General features: G+C 33.5%; 4 protein-coding genes across 12 annotated transcripts; 1 reads left to right on the top strand and 3 right to left on the bottom strand.

Moving 5' to 3' along the window:
- Positions 1-638: 638 nt before the first annotated feature.
- On the bottom strand, positions 639-4,028 carry Arl4 (ADP ribosylation factor-like 4). Its single transcript, XM_020954212.2, has 5 exons — positions 3,797-4,028; positions 3,617-3,736; positions 3,455-3,552; positions 3,295-3,397; positions 639-1,250 (listed from the first exon to the last, which is right to left on the bottom strand). Exons 1-5 carry the CDS (start codon positions 3,860-3,862, stop codon positions 744-746), a joined length of 894 nt encoding a protein of 297 aa, XP_020809871.2. The 5' UTR covers positions 3,863-4,028; the 3' UTR covers positions 639-743.
- Positions 4,029-4,102: 74 nt separating this feature from the next.
- Positions 4,103-9,007, bottom strand: Abcd1 (ATP binding cassette subfamily D). 2 transcript variants are annotated; one of them, XM_020954274.2, is made up of 8 exons: positions 8,345-9,007; positions 6,429-7,197; positions 5,973-6,112; positions 5,712-5,884; positions 4,692-5,569; positions 4,541-4,630; positions 4,347-4,472; positions 4,103-4,293 (listed from the first exon to the last, which is right to left on the bottom strand). In XM_020954274.2, the coding sequence occupies exons 2-8, from the start codon at positions 7,121-7,123 to the stop codon at positions 4,182-4,184; spliced, it is 2,214 nt and encodes a 737-aa protein (XP_020809933.2). In that variant the 5' UTR covers positions 7,124-7,197; positions 8,345-9,007; the 3' UTR covers positions 4,103-4,181. The 2 variants fall into 2 exon arrangements, with proteins under 2 accessions (XP_020809933.2, XP_086682539.1); XM_086826413.1 differs by lacking the exon at positions 8,345-9,007 and adding an exon at positions 7,459-7,690.
- Positions 9,008-9,211: 204 nt separating this feature from the next.
- Crk (Crk proto-oncogene, adaptor protein) lies at positions 9,212-11,041 on the bottom strand. 2 transcript variants are annotated; one of them, XM_020954251.2, is made up of 6 exons: positions 10,509-11,041; positions 10,316-10,438; positions 10,012-10,216; positions 9,814-9,942; positions 9,661-9,763; positions 9,212-9,601 (listed from the first exon to the last, which is right to left on the bottom strand). In XM_020954251.2, the coding sequence occupies exons 1-6, from the start codon at positions 10,538-10,540 to the stop codon at positions 9,573-9,575; spliced, it is 621 nt and encodes a 206-aa protein (XP_020809910.1). In that variant the 5' UTR covers positions 10,541-11,041; the 3' UTR covers positions 9,212-9,572. The 2 variants fall into 2 exon arrangements, with proteins under 2 accessions (XP_020809910.1, XP_020809909.1); XM_020954250.2 differs by having other exon boundaries at positions 9,665-9,763.
- A 690-nt stretch (positions 11,042-11,731) lies between these two features.
- Positions 11,732-20,909, top strand: LOC110185416 (uncharacterized). Of its 7 annotated transcripts, none has more exons than XM_086826410.1 (6): positions 11,732-12,041; positions 14,112-14,280; positions 14,356-14,884; positions 15,096-15,319; positions 15,378-15,659; positions 15,714-20,909. In XM_086826410.1, the coding sequence occupies exons 2-6, from the start codon at positions 14,220-14,222 to the stop codon at positions 18,800-18,802; spliced, it is 4,185 nt and encodes a 1,394-aa protein (XP_086682536.1). In that variant the 5' UTR covers positions 11,732-12,041; positions 14,112-14,219; the 3' UTR covers positions 18,803-20,909. The 7 variants fall into 7 exon arrangements, with proteins under 7 accessions (XP_086682536.1, XP_020809888.2, XP_086682532.1 ...); XM_086826409.1 differs by adding an exon at positions 12,288-12,424 and having other exon boundaries at positions 11,769-12,102; positions 15,378-20,909; XM_086826408.1 differs by adding an exon at positions 12,288-12,357 and having other exon boundaries at positions 11,777-12,102; positions 15,378-20,909.
- Positions 20,910-21,340: the final 431 nt, after the last annotated feature.

Here is a 21,340-nt window from a genome sequence, read left to right as displayed (position 1 = left end):
AGATACAAGATACAAGATATCGGAAAGGGCAGCCAGACAAAAAAAAGCATTGATTTGTTGTTACAAACTTAGGACCGCGCGATATGCGTTTCCCCTACCCTGGCAGATTCGATCATTAAAATTATTACAATATAAAATATATATTTATGTTGATAAACAACGAAGTGATGCCTCCATTCATAACACACATTTTGTTTACAGCTTTTCAGTTAACGATCGTTTCTATGGCATAATCTCCCGATTGTCTTAAAACTAAAATCGAAATTCTGGAACAAAAAAATTATAAATAAAATGAAAATATTATTTGTTGAAAACTGAAAAAGTTATCGTGCCTGTGGACGCTATATAATATAGTCCGGCTCGTTCCGACTTAAAATAAATATATATAAAATGATAATGCTACAAAATGTTTTCAGTCTTTTTACCCTATTTGGAATAGACTGAAATTTAAAATGAATCCAGAAATACAAAATAATATTGATAACATATGTATATTGATAAGCAAAAGAATCGATTGTTTACCGTATTCTATGCCCTTTACGAAGGAAAGCACTCGACATTTTGCTACAAATAAATAAGTATAAAATGCATTTTAACCTGTCAAAATATATTCGTTTCACGTAAACAAAAACAGACAATTTTTTTATATAGATATTTTTTTTTATTATTTAATTGTGCTAAATAAAATGGAATTTACTCGACAGACAGAGACAGGCACGGTCTAAACAGATTCACTTTAACTATTACCTTCGCTTTTTATGAGATTTGTTGATTTTTCGTCTCTTTAAAATCATGTCGTATAGTGCGTCCAAGCCTTCTTGAAGACCTTCGCCGGTTATGGCGCAAGTTGGTTGGATGTACCATCCTCGAAACGTGGTATTCGAAGCTGTCCTATTAAAATTATCGTGTTTAATATTTTTAAAACATTTTTTCTTACATTCTTCTCCCGAAGAATCATTATACGAATGTGTGTTGTATTGCAAAAATGCAGCTGTATTTTTCTCATCACTTTGATCGTTAAGATTAGGTTTTATGTGAACTGATAATGAACTTTCGGTTATACTTTGGTTTGACAAGCTGCCGTTGATCAAGTTGCTCGTATTGGATGAGCTACAACTGTTTATGACTGATATATTCGGCGGCATTGTATAGTTGTGAAGCTCGTTGAGACCCAAAAGTTTCTCCAGCTCTTTGGCACCGCAAGCATTGGGCAGATCTTGCTTATTTGCCAGTATAAGCACGGGAACACCCTTTAAATAAAGATATAATTTGGCTTTAAGCTTAACACAACATTATTGTTCAGTTTAATATTTAGCATAGCGGGGGGTTCAGTTTTCGTTTTAATATCAGTGGTACCAAATATGTACATACATATGTACATATGTATGTATATATTAGCACTAAAAGAAAATTAACGAAATATGATAGAAAACCAGAAATGAAACTTACATACTTCGGCCCGCCGAAGTTTGTATATCTCTTCAGACTGCAATTGGAATAATAAAATTAATACAATAAACCAACGTAGTAATGCCTAACCTGCAGTACCATTCATAAGTAATTCATCAACGATTCATCAACAGTCAAAGCGGGGTTGTTGATGAATCATCGATGCCCATACAAATTACTGATTAATATGGGCATGTCCTAGACTGTCATCAACAACAATTCATCAACAATTAATCAATGATTCATCGACAAATCATCAATGATTCACGAACAATGTATCAAAAATTAAACATTTTAGGTAAAAAAAAGTTTGTTGGCCTTGATTTTTTGCACTTGAAAAATATAATTCGCTGTTAATTGGTATAATTTAGTTGGTAATTTTAAATTTTAACCCTTAGTTTTTCTTCACCTAAAACACATAATACCAGTGTTTTCCATATAATTCCACGGTTATCTCTATAATTCCACTGTTTTCACTATTCACTATTCACTATTTATCATATGCATTTACTGTTTTAGCAAAATCTCTCACGCGGTAAGGGAAGTTTCACAATTTAACCTGTCTTTCAAGTTGTTGTATAGCTTCTAACTCATTCAAAATTTAAAAAAGCAAATAATAAACACCCACCGCTTATATTATTTTTTTTTATCAACGTTTTATCAAACGAGAGCGAATCGTGCCGGGTTTGGCACGATTGCCGCCTCAGAGTATCATCTCGGTAGAAGTCGCAATCGGAACGTCGATGAATTTTTGATGACAGTGGCCTACTGAGGACATGTGGTACTGCAGCGTACCTTGTTTACATTCACCTATACATACCATAATTTAGGTTTTACAGTTAAAGTTCTACAGTCACAGTTTTGCATTTTCTTTTACATTTAACTACTCTGCAGTACCGCATGTCATCAATAGGCCACTGCGCGACTTCTACAGAGGCGACGCTCTGCCCACGATACAGTTACGACGGCAGTCGTCGGCAGTACCATGGCCGGACGTCGATGAATTTGTTGATGAACTGTTGATGATTCGTCAATGATTTTTTGATGAATTTGTTGATGATTCATTGATTAATTGTTGATGACAGCCTAGGACATGCCCATGTTAAATTCATCAACAGTTTGTATGGCCATTCATCGATGAATCATCAACAACACCGCCTTGACTGTTGATGAATCGTTGATTAATTACTGATGACTGGTACTGCAGGGTACCCCTATAAGATATAGTTGTCAGATTATCATAAAGTTAATAAAAGTCTCCATCTTTGTGTAGATGAAGTTATAGTAAGTTATAATTGATTTTGTTATAATTTCTCAACCTCAGCTATATAATGTAGTGCAAATTTTATTAAATTTAATACCAAAATTCTAGAACAAGACAATCTCTCTTATCTTAATTAAAATATATTGAAATATGCAAAAGTAATATTTTTTACTTTAATTATCCGATTATTCATAAAACTAATGCCGAAATTTTGAATTAAAATAAGAAGTTCTTTATCTCAAAATAGATGAAAATATGTTAAAAATTGGAAAAATTGCAATACTTTTTTAAACAACATTTCAATTATTCCCATGGCAGCTATAGTTGTTCGATCCGTTTCCGACTTATCTATTAGGGAGAGTATATAGAAGACTAACTGAGAGACTAGTTTGCTGAGAATCGGACAGACAGACATGGCTAGATCGACTCGGCTGTTGATGTTGATCAAGAAAATATTTATTTTATATGGTCGGGAAGTCTTCACTGCGTTCCAAACTTCTGAATAAAATGATAATAATGCAAGGGTATAAAAATAGGCGCCTAAAGCTCAGAATTAAAATGAGTAGAATTCATTGCGATACCTGATTATCTGGACATTTTGCTGTTCGCATTAATTCCATTTTTGCCTCTTCCATTCGCTCTGTATCAACTGAATCAATAACGAACAAAATGCCATCAGTGCAGCTAAAAACAATTATTATAATTAAAACTTTCAAATTAAATATGTGAGAATGTATATACCGCGTGTAACTCCGCCAAAGTGGTCTTAGCTTTTCTTGTCCTCCAACGTCCCAAACAAGAAAATGTACTCCTTTCGCCTTGCCAATGTTACCTTGAACCTTTCATAGAATTGGTGAAATTTGTAACGTTGAACATCAAGTTAATTTTTATGTCGATAAGAACCTTTTCACAATTGAATCCAATGGTCGGCACTGTATTTAAATACTGATCAAACTTGAGTCTGTATAGGGCTGTTGTTTTTCCTGCAGAATCCAAGCCTAACATGACTACATGGAGAGTTCCCTTAAAATTATAGATTGTATCTTTCTTTATATACAATTGAAAAACTTTTTATTTAACTACCTGCGATGGCAAGGCATCTAATATATTTCCATTTTTCACCAAAGGCTTTACCATTGTAGCCCCCATCCTAATTAATTATGTTTTACATTACTTTACTAAGTTATATATTTTTTCCTTCTAGTTCGATATTATCAGTATGACCGCGGTTGGTTTGTTCAAATATACCTGGTAGAAATTCAGAAAACAGCACATACCAATTTAAATGTTTTACACCACTATTTTTATCGATAACAATTTGCAGCGTCAAATAAACCATGCCCATTAAAAACATTGCATTTACACCAGTTTTAGATAATCGATATTGACTTCTACATACAAAAATAAAAATTTTTTATTTATTTTGTAAAATTCTGGTTATACAGTTTTAAAACAATAAAAAAAACTCTTAAGAAGTTGGATGAGGCTGAAATTTTTCCGCTTGCTGCTCGTTCGAACTCATTTTTCTAAACTGCCAGTTCCCCAGACCATCAAACTCCAAAATATGCGTGTGATATTTCCTAAAAATATTAATTTATAATCAAATAAATAATAACATGATTACGGATCTTACCAAAGAGTCGGCCTATGCGTTATTGTCAACAGTGTAATGCCCATTCCTTTGGCTATTTCATAAATCGAACTTTCAACGTCTATCGATACAGCACTCGTGCATTCATCAAGCAGAGCATAACGTGGTCTAATAAAAGATGCAGTATGTTTAAAATATTATGAAGGTATTCTATTTTTTGAAATATTTCTTTATACTTATGGTAGAATAGACGAGCCACCGCCATACGTTGTTTTTCTCCTCCCGATAATATGTCCTTCCAATCACGTACAACGTCAAAGCTATCGCTGTAAATTTTAAAACAGAAATGTATATCTTACCAAGTAAAAATACCAGAAAACTTTATACCGTTGGGCGATGTGTTCAAGGCTGACCAATTTAAGAATATGCCTTAGTTCGTCTTCCGTTATTTTCTTGCGTTTCATATCATCACGCGTATCGGGATATATAATTTGATCACATAAACTTCCTATGGACATATACGGACGTTGCGGAATATAAAACATACAAGGAACATCTTCAATAGGACGGGGAATGTGCAATTCTCCGGCATAAATCGGCCAAAGTCCACTTAATATTCTGAATAAACTAGATTTACCGCAACCATTTGGACCAGTTATTAACAAATGAATACCGGGCTCGATGCATAATGTAAGTTTTGGCACTACTATATCACAGTTTGGTGTCACCACTGGCACTTCTCGGAGGCTTATAGACATATTTCTGGGATCATCCGTATAAATTATACGACCCTTTGCTATTGGTTTGCCATTACAAAACTCGATAATTCCGTTTGATAAATCGCCCGATTGCACTACACTCGTTTTGCAATAGACACCTTGTGCCGTTTCCTCGAAAACATCCATCATACCGGCGACGCGATATGTGTACCCAGCAAGGGCAACAATTTCTTTATACGATGACATCAAACGCTCGATGGCATCGGCAGCGGAAATTAATAAATTTCGTGCTGTTGTTAAATATTGTGTGCGTTCACTGACATTCGATTCTGCATGGGAGGAATTGTCACGAACTGTTAAGGGTCCGTCACTAGAACTGCTACTCCCTGTTAATATTGGCAATGATACCATAATCATACCCGTGCCGGACCAAACATATTTCATAAAGAATTGCTCGAGCATTATAAACCAAAGTTTTTGATTAAAGATTGTAGTCATTTGGTTAACAAGACGATTGTAGGCCTGTCGTAGCTGATGCATCTCAACCTATATGTGCAATTAATATAAAATAATTATAGCGTAAAATATTAAATCAACTTTTTTTTCCGAGTAATTAATTACCCAAAGAACTCTTCACCGAAACTCTTCGTGAATAAGACTAGAAGCTGACATTTTTATAGAAACTTACCTTATGCCCTCCATAAAAAGCAATTTCTTCAGCATTGGTGATTATCCGGGAATGAATATGCCTTAGATATCCATACCGGTTAGCTTCCTCCGAAACCAATTGGCCAAACTTTGGTGAAACGACACGTAATATGTGTGCTGTTAATGCAATAACGCTGACCGACAGAGCTGGTCCTGTTTTTTTATAAATTAAATGGTAAAAAAAGGTTATGTTCAATAAACATATGTATGTCATAAGAGATTAAAATATATATAAATATACCTGTTAAAATATTGGCTTTCATTTTTCTTGATGACCTCATTAATGCTAAGCCAATAAGCATTAGATCAAAGCAAGGCTTGGTCAGGCTACTGTACAAATGAGCTACAGAACTGGCAAACACAGATATATCCTCCGTAAGTCTGTGTGTAGAAAGTAACGTTAACTTTTATATATTTTATTTTAAACAAAAAGGGAAACTATAAAAATATTGATGGGATCAATGTTGACAAACTTTTTGTAGGCCCTTTTTAAGGACATTGAAATTATAATGGTAGATTAAAGCTTGGTGAAAAACACAGGAAGAATTTTTTCTCAAACATGTTCTGATCAATTCTATAAGAGCCATAAGGTCCATTATTGTCCAATCAGACTCGTTCCAGTATATAAATTACAATTGAAAGCATATAATCTGCAGGTTTACTTTAAAATGAAATGATTATTGTTATTATGACTTACCTATGATCTGCATTTTCAATACGACCGTCCAAATTGGAAACTCGATAGTAATTCTGATTTTTAAAATATAATCGATAAGAATGACGCACAAGTCTGGTTCTAAACGCTAAAGCTAATTTACTCTCAAGAAATCGTATCATGGAATTAACGAAAGTAGCTGGTATAGCGATACCAAACCATTTTAGTAAAACCAAAGCAAACTGCTTAATATCCTTGCGTACAATAAATTTTACAAGAGCCCCCTCCAGTGCCGCTACATAGATACTAAGAAAAGTTCGGGAAATTAGGCAAAATGTGTGTATGCTCAACAAGCCAGTTTCATAGCACAAAGTTTGCGGTATCATTATCTTAACCAGCATTCCCAGCTGCTTTAAAAACGCCTTGTTTAGTCCAGGCTCGATGGTAATGGTTTTTTTTTTTAGCTGCTGTGCAACTAGTAATTTTTCTGCTTCCGCCAGCTTTAAATCTTCTTCAGAGCCATCGCCATCTGTTTCCGTTGGTGTAAGGGCGCCATTCTTGTTGACTTTAATTTTTGCCTTTTGGTGAGAATTTTGAATCACGTAAGGTATAGTCACTTTAATCGTAAGAGCCACTATTGCACCGGTTACCAAGGCATAGCTAAAAGCGTGTTTAGTGAGACCATTTTGTTCGCACGTCTCTGCTATACGGTCAACATATTTTGATAAAACGCTCATTATATTACAGTGGATTTTTCGCTTTAAATTTAACAACAATTTAACAAAGCTAGTCAACAACTAATAGAACAATGCTGAAAGTAGACAAAGACAAGTAAGTAACAAGTAAGTAACAAAATTCAGAAAATTCGTAAATACAATTTGTTAAATTTTAAAAATAAATTATTCTAAATGGTTTTAAAATTAGCAGTTTTTTCCACCCTACAAATCCATGTTTAGTTTTACTTAAGAGAAGACCTCTATGTAACTGATAACAAAACACTCCCGTTTTTTTTTGCTTTCTCAAATTAGAAATATACTTCCCATTGGTGAGGAATATGTTTACCCGAGCTTACCGCACTAAATAATAATTTAATAAGAGTGTTTGTGCTTATGCTTGTGTTCGGTCTTTTCCCGAAAGCGATTTTAAACTTAATGCCGCCGACGCAAAAAAGACCGTATTCGTTGCGCTTTCACGTTAAACTAGTTAATACGATTTAAAATTTACGCCTCAAAAGTTATTTGCCATGCGCTGGTAATAAGTTGATAACAAAAACATCTCATGGTTCCTTTATTTTATATGTATGTACTTATATATACAAAAATTTTTACAATTAATAGTATATTGAAAAACTTACATATAAAAGCCATATATCTTTGTAAAGTAGTAGTAGCAAAAACAGAAAATTGAAGGCTTATTTCAAAATCTGTATGTCTACGTACATTGCAGTAATGCAAGGCCAGACATACATACGTAGCAGCAATATTAATCTCCAAAAACGTATTGTTCTAGCGGATTAGATTACCAATATAAGGTTAGCCTATAAGTGTATGTAGATAGTTGAACACATTCATATGAAATTGGTAGAAGGGTCCGAAGTGGTTTAAGTAATTTAAGATTATTTGGCGGAAGTTGATAGATTATCAACCTATAAAGAACTTTGGAACTGCTCTTTTATCTTTATGTTAGCTAATACACGAGCAATTCCGTTTTGGTATATTACAGGGTCTCTATACATAGCATAATAAATATTTTGATTTTATACTTATACTTTTTTTAAAGTAGAAACGGTGCATTAAAATATCAGAAATGCATTATATGATAGAAACGGCGCATCTTCTGACCAGTGTATAATATATTTAAAGTAAACACCTGAACACACGTACCTACATATGTACGTATGTATATACTTATACTGAGTAGAAACATATACTTATATATGTATAACTCATCATACTTACGTTAAGAATTTCCTTTTCCACAACTATGATTTGTACTAAAAACCATCACAAAGTCCAAACTTCAAACGTCGGAACATAAATGTTATGAATGTATATGTGTCTGCATGTACATTATAATGCTTGGTAGACACAAACGTGCTTTAGCATTTTTTCGCAATAACTTGGCGAATTCCTTAAGTTTCTTATCACAGATTAGAATTCATTAGTTTAGGTTTTTTATTATTTTTATAAGGAAATATAATCAGCATTATTATTAAACTATGTAATAGACATGCACTTTTAAAAACAAAAAAAAACGCGACCGAATAACACAAAAGCTTAAAGCTTACTGGTGTGTACTAATACAATGTACTTAGATACCGACGACATATGTATATATGTCTATACGTTAAAGCGCATTCTATGTATGGGTAAAGAAATACACACGTAAATATGGCATACTCGTAAATTTTAGTACGAAGACTGCAATTAACATACATATGTACACACATATGTATACCTTAAAGTAATATGTTTGTACATACATTCATCATGAGCATGGCCTACCCTAATAAATATACATACATATGTATTTGTGAGGTGACATTTATTAATTAATATATTTTCCAAATGGTAGGCAAAACACTAGTTCAGAGTGTATATATGTATAAAAATACAAATAAATAAAAATGAGAATAACTGCATATTTTGTACATATGTATATAAATTATCATGAACTTTTTCTACAACTATCGACGATATACCATCACTAAACCCTCTCCAACAGAACAAAAATAATGTCATATATATTATGATGAATTTGAAGGGCGGCTGGTTGAAGTATAGTATCTTTTCCAAATTTCCATTATATAGGTAAAACATGTTATATTTTGTTGGGCTTTATCCATGCCTTTTATAATTACTTTATACTTATAATAGGTTGGTATTTCATATTCTTGGTTACATACATATATTAACAATTTAGTTTTAAATACATTTAACTTTAAATAAGAATAAGATACACAAAATTCCTTATTGTTCCCATTCGCTTTTACTGGTGCCATTTGAACGTAACTCTGCTAAATCACAGTCGTCGACGAATTCAACGTGCGTAAATGGAAAGTGACCATTCCGGCCATTTAGTTCCCCTTCCCATTGGCCATTTATGTTTGTTTTTGTGACTTTAATAATATCGCCTATTTCCAATTTCAACGCAGTCTTGTCGTAAGCATTTGGCACCCTCGACTGTTTAACACGGGCATACGCTGGTAGTTTGCGCTACATAATATAAAATGAACTACTAATTTACACGCGCAAAGTGATTGTTCAGAACATACTTACATTTAGGTCCGTCCTTTTTAGGGTACTACCCCCAAGCGAATTTCCAGTTACTGGAAGATGAGCAGCTGTCGTTGCATTCTCATCCATGCTTTCGTCATACTGCAGATGAAAAGGTTAACACAAATTTGGCAATTATTATTCGCGCTTACCCGATCTATATAGGGAACAGGTATTTGACCAATTTGACCAGATGAATTTCTCGCCGTCCACCATTGTTCTTCGTCCTTACGAATTATGGTTAAAACTTCACCTCGGTGAAAGGGCAGATCGTCTTGGTCCTTTCATATAATATAATTTAAGATGAATAATAATAATATATTTCTATATAATATATAATATACACTCACGCTGCCGACAAAATCGAATTTCCCCAGTACTTTTTCGACTCTTTTAAAGGCCGGCCGCCTCAGTGGCGTAGTGTCCAAGTAATGTAGGGTATAAAAAGTCAATAGTTTTGGTAAGTCATCAAACGACTGATCTCCAATACGATAAACATAATGGTCCTGTTGTTGAACTTTGTTAATGATATAATTGCTAACTTTTGTATCTTCTCTGAGAATAAAAAGATTGAAATGAAAGGCTTATATTAGTAATTTATTGACTTTTAATATTGACATGTTGCATATTGTTGTAAGCACTTGATGTATTTACCTTACACAGAGTACATAATCGCCCGCTATAGAATTACTGTCACGTACTAAAAAGACCCCACGTTCACGCTCGTTCATTAACGCTTCAGTGGCGTCCTGACGGGACATTGGACCAAAATACCAGCTATATGAACATATTTAATATATAAATACTTGTGTTGTATACAACGCAAACTTGCTTGTTATATTTATACCTGTTCCTATCTTCCACATCAAATGCATCCATTTCTGTTTATTTATATGATGATTCGGTCTACAATCATCAAATTTTAGAAAAACATGAGACCGTAAATAATTACAACTCTCATGCAAAACCGAAATAAAACCTAATTTTATTGAATTAATGATCCGAAATGTTTGCTTTTTGTATGTGTATCCAAGTTCCACACTAGAGCTGCAAAAACATCTCGAACTGCATCGCGATGTATCGGATGTGGTATTTATTGAACTACCAGCGATAATGTTCTTTTGTTATATACGATGAAAAATTATGTTTACTTGAAGTAGGGCCACAAGAAACTAGAACGTTGACAGTTAATTAATGCGTGCTAGCGAATAAATTTGATTTTAGATTGCCATTATATTTTGAGGTTGAAACGGACACTTGATGGATCTATCGATATATTCATGGTATAAATACGTAAATATCAAATCTGACGTTAATACACAATTTCCACTCTTTAACATTTATATACATAAACTTGTTCACTTAATTGCATTGCTCTCTATTTATATGCATCAACGTAACTCATTATGCTCAGTCTGCCTACAACGATTCTTATGGTATTTACAAAAGGTATTATTAATTTTTATTAGCAGTCACATGATGACTTTACCTTGTTCAAACATCTGGAATTTTGCGGCACCAGATAATTATCAACGCTGATGGCCGCTGTTTAATATACCTTTTCGCTGTGAAGAACTAACAGCTCAAATATATCCAGAGTATTTCCTTTACGACTAAGTGATTGAATTAGTGAAAATATTGGCGATACATTTAGCAGCACAAGGTACGACCGAAAAAAGTCACACGTTAAGTATTCAACCATTTACTTGCTACATACAGATATATTTTTTGAATTCTTCTTCAGAAAATTGAATAATTTTAACAGTTGATTTTGTTTTTTAATAATCCAAACCTTAAATTTATACGAACTCGGGATCACTGAAAAGTTGAAAATATAGAAAGGGCAATTCATATGGAACAGCTCTCAGTTTTCATCTGCCAATATTCATAGCCATTCAGTCATTGGGTGTAGGAAATGCCCTGAATTGAAAAATGGTCTTAAATTGATGTTTAAGATGTTTACCTTGAAACAAAGCACTTATGTTTATTTTGATAAAAAAATGAACAACATTTTGTATTTTTTCATAAATATGTAAAAGAATAACCTTACTATTAAAAAGTTTCCAACCAGAGATGGATAAGACAACTATAATCGGTGACACCGATTAATTGTTCGATTTTTATATGTCCGCCATTTTGTGTAATGTGTGTTGCACAGTGAAAAATCCAAAGACGTCATAATAAACTGGGTTTTCAATCCTGTATTTTTATATAAATGACATGTAAACCGATTTAAATGTCCACAAATAAAAAACATCTCAAATAAGGGATGCTTATCCCTATAATTGACTATCGCAGTCGCGTTTAAGTGCGTATATTATCCGCAGTGCTTATATGTGTGTACACAGCTGAATGCATACATATGTATGTATGTATGCATGTACGTAATCCGTGTTTGGTGCTTAAGTATACAAAAGCAATTATATACCTTATATGTGCAAGTATGATGCAAGCATATATTTAGTGAATACATCCATATATCATATATTTAATAGATCTTAGATCCATATTTAATAGATCTTAGACATTTTGTCTACATATGTATATATAGGGCTACAATATATACATACATACATATGTATATATTTATATTATTTTGTTTATCGAACGTTATTCTACAAAATAGTTCTAGTGTACATAATGTGTTAACAGTAAACTAAAAGTAATGCAAAAACATTTTTAAAGTGAAAGTAAAGGTAAAAATGCATTTTGACGAAAAAACTATGTACATACGTATGTCCATAGGTGGACGTATACATATATGTATGTATGTTTATAAATGTGTGTTTCTTCTCTTAACCAATTACATTTGCTACTTAAACTCTATTAATATTTAATATAATCTTAATAACATCGCAATAAACATGTTAAAGCAATGTTTGTTGAATTGTAATGAACACGAGTTGGCATAATTATTTTGACGTTACATGAAATCGTCAAATAACGGTGCGAAAATTAAGCTCAAAACAAAGAATCTACTTTTAGCTATGTGCATGCCAAATTTTATTTTGTTTAACTTTTGCATCCTCTTTCTGCTGATAAGAATGCTTGCAGACAACAGCTTTTCGTGTAGCACAAGAATTTCGAGAGCATCTTTATGGAAATATTTTCACACTTTTAAGCATGCGAGAATCAAAAAACTTCTGTGTTTAACCTTAATCAATATTAAACGTTGTTATGGGTAAAACGGCTGAGCTAAGTTTGGTTACCAGATCTTCAATGGTAGCAAAGTTTAATGCTGGAAAAGCAGTCAAAGACATTGCCTATGAGTTTAATGTGTCGCGTCAAACTGTGCACTACCAAATTCAAAAGTTTAAAAAGCATAACGACATGCGTAAATTAAGAAAATCAGAAGATCTAAACGCAAAACAGGGATCAATGAAGACCGAGTCCTTGTACGAGAATTATATAAAAAAGTTTTTCTAAAGCCTCAATCAGCAGCAATGATCAATGATCGTCGATTAAGATAATGTGGTTCTAAGACTTATAAAGCCAAGGAAGTACCATACATAACAAAAGCAAACTAGCTTAAAAGACTGTCTCGCAAAGGAACATCTTCATTAGCCAAGTTAGTTCTGGAGGAGCGTTCTATGGATAGATAAAAGCTCCTTTGAATATAATTAATCAAAAATTAAATTTTTTGTAAGATTACCAAAGGTACAAAGGCAGAAAATACGGCCCGTTTGCCAAAAATTAAGTCATGGTGGTGGCTCTGTGATGTTCTGGGGATGTGTGCCGCAGAATAGAGTGGGTGACTTCGTTCCTGTCACTGGCTCGATAAACCAAGGCCAATATTAGCTGGTTCTACATGATAAAGAATTTACTTCTGGAGACATTGGACAATCCTCCATTCTGCAACTGGATAACGCCCCATGCCGTAAACCACGATGATTACAACAGTTTGAAGGATGTTGGTGTTACCACTTTGGACTGCCCAAACAAAACCAGGGAGAAGACAATTTCTAAGATCACTTCCCTTTGGGAAGATGTATCTCTCGAGATCATCCAAAATGTAATAGATTCAGTACCGCGACGACTGCAAAAAGTTATTGAAACTAAAGGAAATGATATATATTTTACTAAATTCATTTCTTTTTCTTTACTTTTTTAAGTTTAAACTTTTGTATTTATATAAAAAAGTACTTGTCAAAATAGTTATGCCATCACATAAAAATTACTCTAGCTTATATTTTTTCAAGTTCATAAGACAAAATGTTGAATTCATTATTTTTAAGTTTGTACAAGCACTAAGTAAAACTGAAAAAAATCATTGATTTATATTAAAAACATTTGTTTTTTTGTCAAAATAATTATGCCGACTAGTGTAATTGAATAGTGAGTGTTTAAAGTTTTAATATCTGACAACAATATTTTAAATATATTTAAGTAGCTTATATTTAAAATCTCGTTTTAGTGTATTAATATGTTATTTTCTCAAATTACTTACCAGGTAGTTGTCTTAACATCCGTAACGATAACTTAATTGAAGATCCATCCATTTTTAAGATCTATTTAGTGAGTAGTCATTAAATAGATAGAGCAATAACAATATGTTATCATGTCTCCAACTAACATAAGTTTTCGAATTAACGCGAAAAAGCGACATTCTTCGGAAACAGGTAAATATATTTAGAATTTAATATAAGAGTTTTTCAAATATTTCAAATCTTTAACATATTTAATTTTTATTGTAGGACCGAAAAGAAAGTTAAGCAATGCATTTACAAAAGAAGTAGAAAAACAGGAAAAAGTGCAAGAAGTAGCTCTTCTCCCGACAGTATTAACTAACGATAAATATCGATTTAATAACGATAAATATAATATACATACTTCTATCGTGACACGAAAAATGTTTCGCCATCAAACTGCCCTCTTGTTATTTATGCTTTCAATCGCCACTTGCCAAATTTCTTTAACACAAACCTTGTTCTTGGACGACATAAACAATAATAAAACAATATCACAAGCAAAATCTAATAACGGGCAAGGTAGAGTCAACAATAGCACTGGAGGCAGTAATAATATGATATCTGCTGGTAACCCCAATTCTCCAATCGGTGAAAAAGATTATTTGGAAAAGCTAAATAATTTTGAGCGTAGCGTTGCGGCCGTTTTAATTAAAGTTGCTTATGGCACAACATCAACCACTAAAAGAAGTATACCAGACTCCAGCTATTCATTGGGTTTGACTACAGTTGCAACACCATTTCTCACAACGCAAAGGTAAGCACTATAATATTTTGAACATAAATTTATATCATTTATATTTAATTAATTTCTTATGATCAAATTTCAATCCGCAAGGGTGTAGAAAGTTTGGTGTGCAGAAGTTATCTTCCTTTTTATTTATTTTTTATCTTTTTTTCTAAATATATTGGTGCCATAAATAATCGAGAAAATAGATTTTTGAAAAGGTATATATTTATATTTTTAGGTATCCTTTATCAATACATCATCAACAGCCAGGTGTCAGTCATCAAAAGAACTATGAATTCGATTTGGAAAGAGATCATGCCCTGCCCACGTCAGCCCCTAATGCTGATATCTTGAAGAGTAATAATAATCCAACATATCCCAATCCAAATCGTCATTCGTCACATGCACAACATGAAAGGGATCGCCATAGACAGCACTATAATTCAACACCAAATCCAGCCAGTAAGTTATTATTATTAAAAGAAATATAATAATTTAAATCTCTATAAATTCTTTTCAGTTCCCAATCTATTTAACAAAAAAGCAAACAACGGAGGAGGTCATGCTCATCCGCCAACCATACCGATGTATCCCGGGGATCATATACCATCTTACTCGCCACCATCGCGATCTTTTTTCACGCCACCGCTACCGCCGGAATACCAGAATCCCTTCGCTGATAAACCCACTCTAAGAGGGACAAATAATGAGGGTTTAATTGGTATTAATAGGAGGCCCATACCACCGCCCAGCCTTATGCCCAGTCAGGATAGGATACCCATAAGACCACCGGAATTGGGAGGTAACAACGATGATAATCCCCAGCTGAATTTAGATACAAATAATCCATTAATAGAGTCAAGTAGCTCGCATAATACCGACGATAATGTTACTACAATGGACCGGAAAAAAACCTTGAATACGCCAGCGCGTCAGCACGAGCAGTTTTTGAATGAAAAGAAGTCTGTTACCACCTCGAAAAATTCCCAAGAACAGGATCAGATAGGGGATCATGATCCCATTATTAAGAAAAGTCAGGAAGTCTTGCCCAATATACGAAGGATCCTGGGTTCCAATGGTAAAAATGGCGATATTCCCGCTGTTCTTCTAAAGCAAGTGACTCAAACCCCCAATATCATAAGCATACGAAATCCACCTTCCTCACCCATAGTTTTGATAGAAAAGCAGGGACAGGGAACAAATCAGGAGGAAAATTTAGAAGATGGTTCTGCGTCTGTGATGAGTTCGAATATAAATCAAAGTAAATTAGATTATTATGATAATGCTAATCAAAGTCAGACCACACCATCGGCTGCGGCAGCCATTGGTGATGTTATCTCTGCCACATCGTCCTTGTCCTATGCCACCACCAATTCCGCTGTGAAGACCACAGTGGGAAAGGATCTAGGGGCCATGCCGAATCTGGGCGACCGTGACAAGGCACACACTACCTGGTCGTGGGCTTGGAATATACACATCTATCTCTCCGTTGTACTCTTTACCATTCTCTCAGTTTATTCCCTGTACAAACTCTTGACTTTTAACAAATTGGCACACTTGTTTGCCCAGTCATACTTTATTTGCATACATATTATATTGATTATAATCTGTGCCATGCGTATATTTTTCCTATGCTTTGATGCCTATAATGTGCATGGTTCGTTCAATATTTTTGCAGCCGAGTTGCTGTTGAACCTTCCCTCTACATTCCTTACTGTAGCCTTTTCGGTTTTAATTTTGTTTTTATTTCTTAAATCGCTAAATCACAAAAATAATCGCTATTCAGCTTTGATAAGGCCTCTGACAGTGGTTGTGGGTTGTGGCGTGCACGTTGTTCTTTGTGTAACTCTGCACTATGTTGAGTCTTATACGTTAAAGAATCATTTACTATATTTTCAACAGCAACAGCAACAGCTTTTATTTCGCAGACAGCTGCATTTTCAAGGAGGAGGCGGTGCCAGTTTGACGCCACCTTCATCGGCTGCTATTCTACCACCGCCACCGAGGGTCTTGACACTGATTTGCCAAATTATATACATATTTATTTGCTTAAGTTTGGGCCTACTCTACTTATATCTATATCGCATTTTGAAAAAAATTTTGCGTAGTAAATCACAGAATTATATTCATGGCTATCAAAACTTGTCGTATGCCATACACATAACCATAGCCACAGCTTTGCTATTCGTCTTAATGGCTGTTCTACAGATTTTTGGCGCGATATGTATTGCCACGTCACCGCGGCAAATGAATATCATAGACGTCGATTGGTTACAATGGGGTTATCAGTTTTCCCTACGCTTAATAGAAATTGCCATTATAACGTTGATAACATGGGTAACTGGCCTAAAGACTAGTATCGGTGGTAATGATTCAGCAGCAAATACTGCTGGAAATGTGGGCACGAATGATGTACGTATGGTGAGTTGTACATCAACGAGAGACAAGCATGTTGTTGGAAATGTTGCGGGAGTTTCGAATTTCTTTTTACCCTGCACTTCGAGCTCGAGTCAAGAGGTCTTTGAGACCGATTATCCCACCATATGCAATGCCAATACGAACTTGCACACGTACACCATGAGAACGGGGAAATTGATCTACGATGACAGTTATGCCTTGAATCCAATGGGTGCTGCGGTATCTTCGTCCACTAATCCGGGTAACAATGGACGTTCCTTTGAGTACCAACTGCAGGAACCCATGTATCAAAGGCCATACGATACGGGCTCTATGAATAGTCAAAATATTACAGAATATCATCATGGCCATGCTCAGATTCAGAACTATCATAATAAGCCCCATAATATGCGTTATACGAATGATACGGTAACTGATCACTATGAGAATCCGAACTTTAATTTAAAAAATCAAGACAGTTTAGAAAGAAATACTACGGAAACTTGTTATTCGGAGCCCTTGGAGCATGGGAACAATAAGAGATTTGAGTTTAATATATTCGAGAGACCGGTATATAAGGAAAAGACATTGAATACCAAGGATGCGAATAATATGGATAGTTTTCAGGATCGTAAGATGGGAAATGGGAGGAAATTAAATGGCGGAACTCAAGAACGTAATTATTTTGATAATACAAATACCAATTCAAATCATAATCATCATACTGACCGACGTAGCTCCAACTCTACAAGTAACTCTGGTTCTTCTTCCCATGGGGTTAATGTTCGCTATCCCAGCTATAACTCTTATGAGCGGTGTTTCGTTACTGGCGTAAGGAAAAGCGGAACCTTGAGTCAAATTGGAGTTCCCTTAGAACGTGGTGCGGAACCATCAATGGTATCAGGAACCCATCATCGCGTGATATCCAATGGAGCTCAAACCTTGGGAGATAGAGCCGCTCATTATTACCAGAGAGGAGGGACAGTAAAAGGACGTAACACTCAGCTCAGATCAGGTACTACTACTGATCTAATAAAAAGTATACCTATTAGAGAACGTCAACTCCCCTATGATCATCATAATTCCAATGAGGAAGACGATGATGAAGAAGAGGAGGATATAATATCTGACAATAATGTCGAGTGCACCAACTTAATAAATAATGATGGCATCACCACGTTGACCAATCGAGAGGATTGTGCTACAAATTCCACAATTAATGATAAATCCGTGGCAGTGTCTTCTTCAGGAGCTAAGAATAATAAAATCGATCCGTTATTGCATTTGAATACAAATAATGGTAAACTTCGCACTGCCTCATCAGTATCGGTAGCTTCCGCTTCATCCAATTCCTGTACGACAACGTCAAGTGCTTCGGATAGTATGCTAGTGGCAGATCAAGGCTTCTTAAGATTTCGTTCAGCAGAAGATCAGCTTAGTATAACCCCCAATGGATCATCGTCCCAAGTAGTGGTAGACCCCTCCTCCGGATCTTTCTCTTTTTGTCCTCAAGGTTGCAGTGTGACAGAGAAGGTCATCGATTGCTAAAAGATAAAACACCATATATATATTACATCCGAAATATAGTTTAGCGCTTTTGCAAAAATTTTCTTGCAGATTTGAAAATCAATTGAAATAGGAATGACAGGTAAAATCGATATTTTAACGTTGTGTTAAATTTATTTTCATTGGGACATTATAATCGAACAAAAATACCAATCAAATACAATTTTTGATTATCTCGATACTTTAACTTTAATTGCAATATTGTTGAATATTTAAAAATTCGATATGTTGGCGATGTTCTCAATATGAGTACGATATTTTCGTATTATCATTATCTCTAGGTATCCCTAAAAGGAAAACTTTTAGAATACTTTAAGAATTATAAGATGGAAAAATAAGTGGATTTCAAACAATGAATTTATTGCACTCTGACATGTTCAATTGATTTCGAATCTGTAGAAATTTTTGAAATGGCAAAAAAGTATATAAAATCGCAGTTAGTTTCCATGCCCCAATTATGCCAATACAAAATAGTAGTTAAAAATCATCACTATACTTCTTAACTATCTTCAAACTTGTGATATACAGATATAAACAAAAGAAAAAAATATATATATAAATATATATAAACTAGCGAGCAAGGCAAAAAGAAAAGATTATTACGAACAATTTTCATTACATATTTAAATCATTTTTATCTTTATGTTCACACCATTAAATTAGGCGAGTATATTTATTTTTAAACAAGATTTTTATATTCAGAGTTAATACCCCTTTGATTTTACGGAAATATTTTTTTTTTATTTTTCGCTATTATCGATATTCCATATTTAGAATTTCGATATTCAATATTTCGAATTTTTAGCGCGATATTTTTTATCGACTTAAAAACGTGTTTCCGATATTTTTGATAGTATTGAAAACTTAACGTTAAATGCTATATTTCAAAAACATAGAAATTTTAAACTACAATATGGAACGCGAATATTTTATTGATTGATATAAAACTATACATACCTATGTATTGTCTCCTTTAAACACCCATTTATTTACTTGCTAAATATGTATATAACAAATTGCAAGAGTACTTGGTAAAATCATGGATCATATGTTAAAGTCTAAAATTAAAAAAAAACTTCCGTTGTACATATACAATTTTATCTTTAACGTTTCTCTTAAGCTTGAATATCAATAAAAAATAAACGTTTGTAGGAAACACAAAAAATGTAAAATAACAAACCGCAATTTTGTATTATTTCGCTATATTTAAAACTGAAACACAATAATTAATAAATTCAATTAAACGGCAAGATCAAGCGAAAATAACTGCGTTTCGTTTTCAATATAAGCATAAAAAATATTACAAACCACACACACAAATGAATGTCAACTACAAAAATAAGATAGAAAAAGACTCAATATAATAATTCTATAATATACGATTTCTGTAAAATGATTCGAGATATCGAATTTATAAATATAAATGCTTTTAATAATTTAATTAATAAAACTCTAGCCTGTTAAATAAATAACAAACGCGTTTATTACCCAAATAGTACTGATTAGTTAAGGGCTTTTTGCATTTTCTATTGTTAAAAACTGATAAATAAACTAAATATATATTAATAAAAAGAAAAATACTTAATACTGATTTAAAATAAAAATAAAAAGCATTACCTTACTAGGGTTAATAGTTGGTAATATCTTTGTATGAAGCACTCTAAAAAAAGCCATAAAAAGAAATATCTATTTGTCGAAAACGCCACAGAAATTGCTTGTAGGTTTAGAAATCCATTTTAAAGGTATTTAAGAATGAATTTGAATTTAAAATAATTTATATTGTAAATGTGATCTTGAGTCTGCTTAGCTATTTCTGTGGCCATCGTGTTTATTTAAAAGTAATATAAGACATATATATTGTTATATGTATATATATACTAAATCGTTCACATGAAAAAATGGAAAATGAACTCAAAAACAATCAACCAGAAATATTTCCGAATTAGACACGTATTTATATCCCTTACTTTGTACACATTAATTAACAAAAAATCAACTTATAATTCGTATTCTTAAATGTAATTAAATTTAAATTATAATAAATCTTAGCCAAGCGACAAAATAAATATGTATAAAAATACCATTTAAATATTTAACATAGTTTTATAAATACTTTCTGCTAAATTTGAGAAGACTGAATCATTTTTTATGCGGGTAAGTGTAATCGAACTAAAATACCTACGGTAAAAATAACGAATACACATTCAACTCAAAAAACTTTTCACATACAATTTTTGTGATAAGTAGTATATAATACTATAACGGGCTTTCGAGGAGCTTCCTGGAAGAAAGTTATGCTAAAATTAGCAACACGCGGCCTGACTTTAGAATAAGGTTAGTCCACGCCAGGGAGATTCCGAGACGTCCCACAGCTCGCATCTGGGCCAAGTATTCCTCCTGCTTAAAAATCACCCTTGCCTGTCGCAAGTAGAGACAAAGAAATACAAAATCCAGTACGGCATTCAGGAAGGCAAAAGGTTAGAAAGTGGATGACACGACCAAGTTGTTCGTAGTGCAAAT

The sequence above is a fragment of the Drosophila serrata genome, unplaced genomic scaffold, assembly GCF_035046125.1.
Source record: "Drosophila serrata isolate PLE 108 unplaced genomic scaffold, ASM3504612v1 contig_160, whole genome shotgun sequence".
NCBI lineage: Eukaryota > Metazoa > Arthropoda > Insecta > Diptera > Drosophilidae > Drosophila > Drosophila serrata.
Note: the sequence above shows the minus strand (reverse complement) of the source record. Positions and strands in the feature narration are given on the sequence as shown.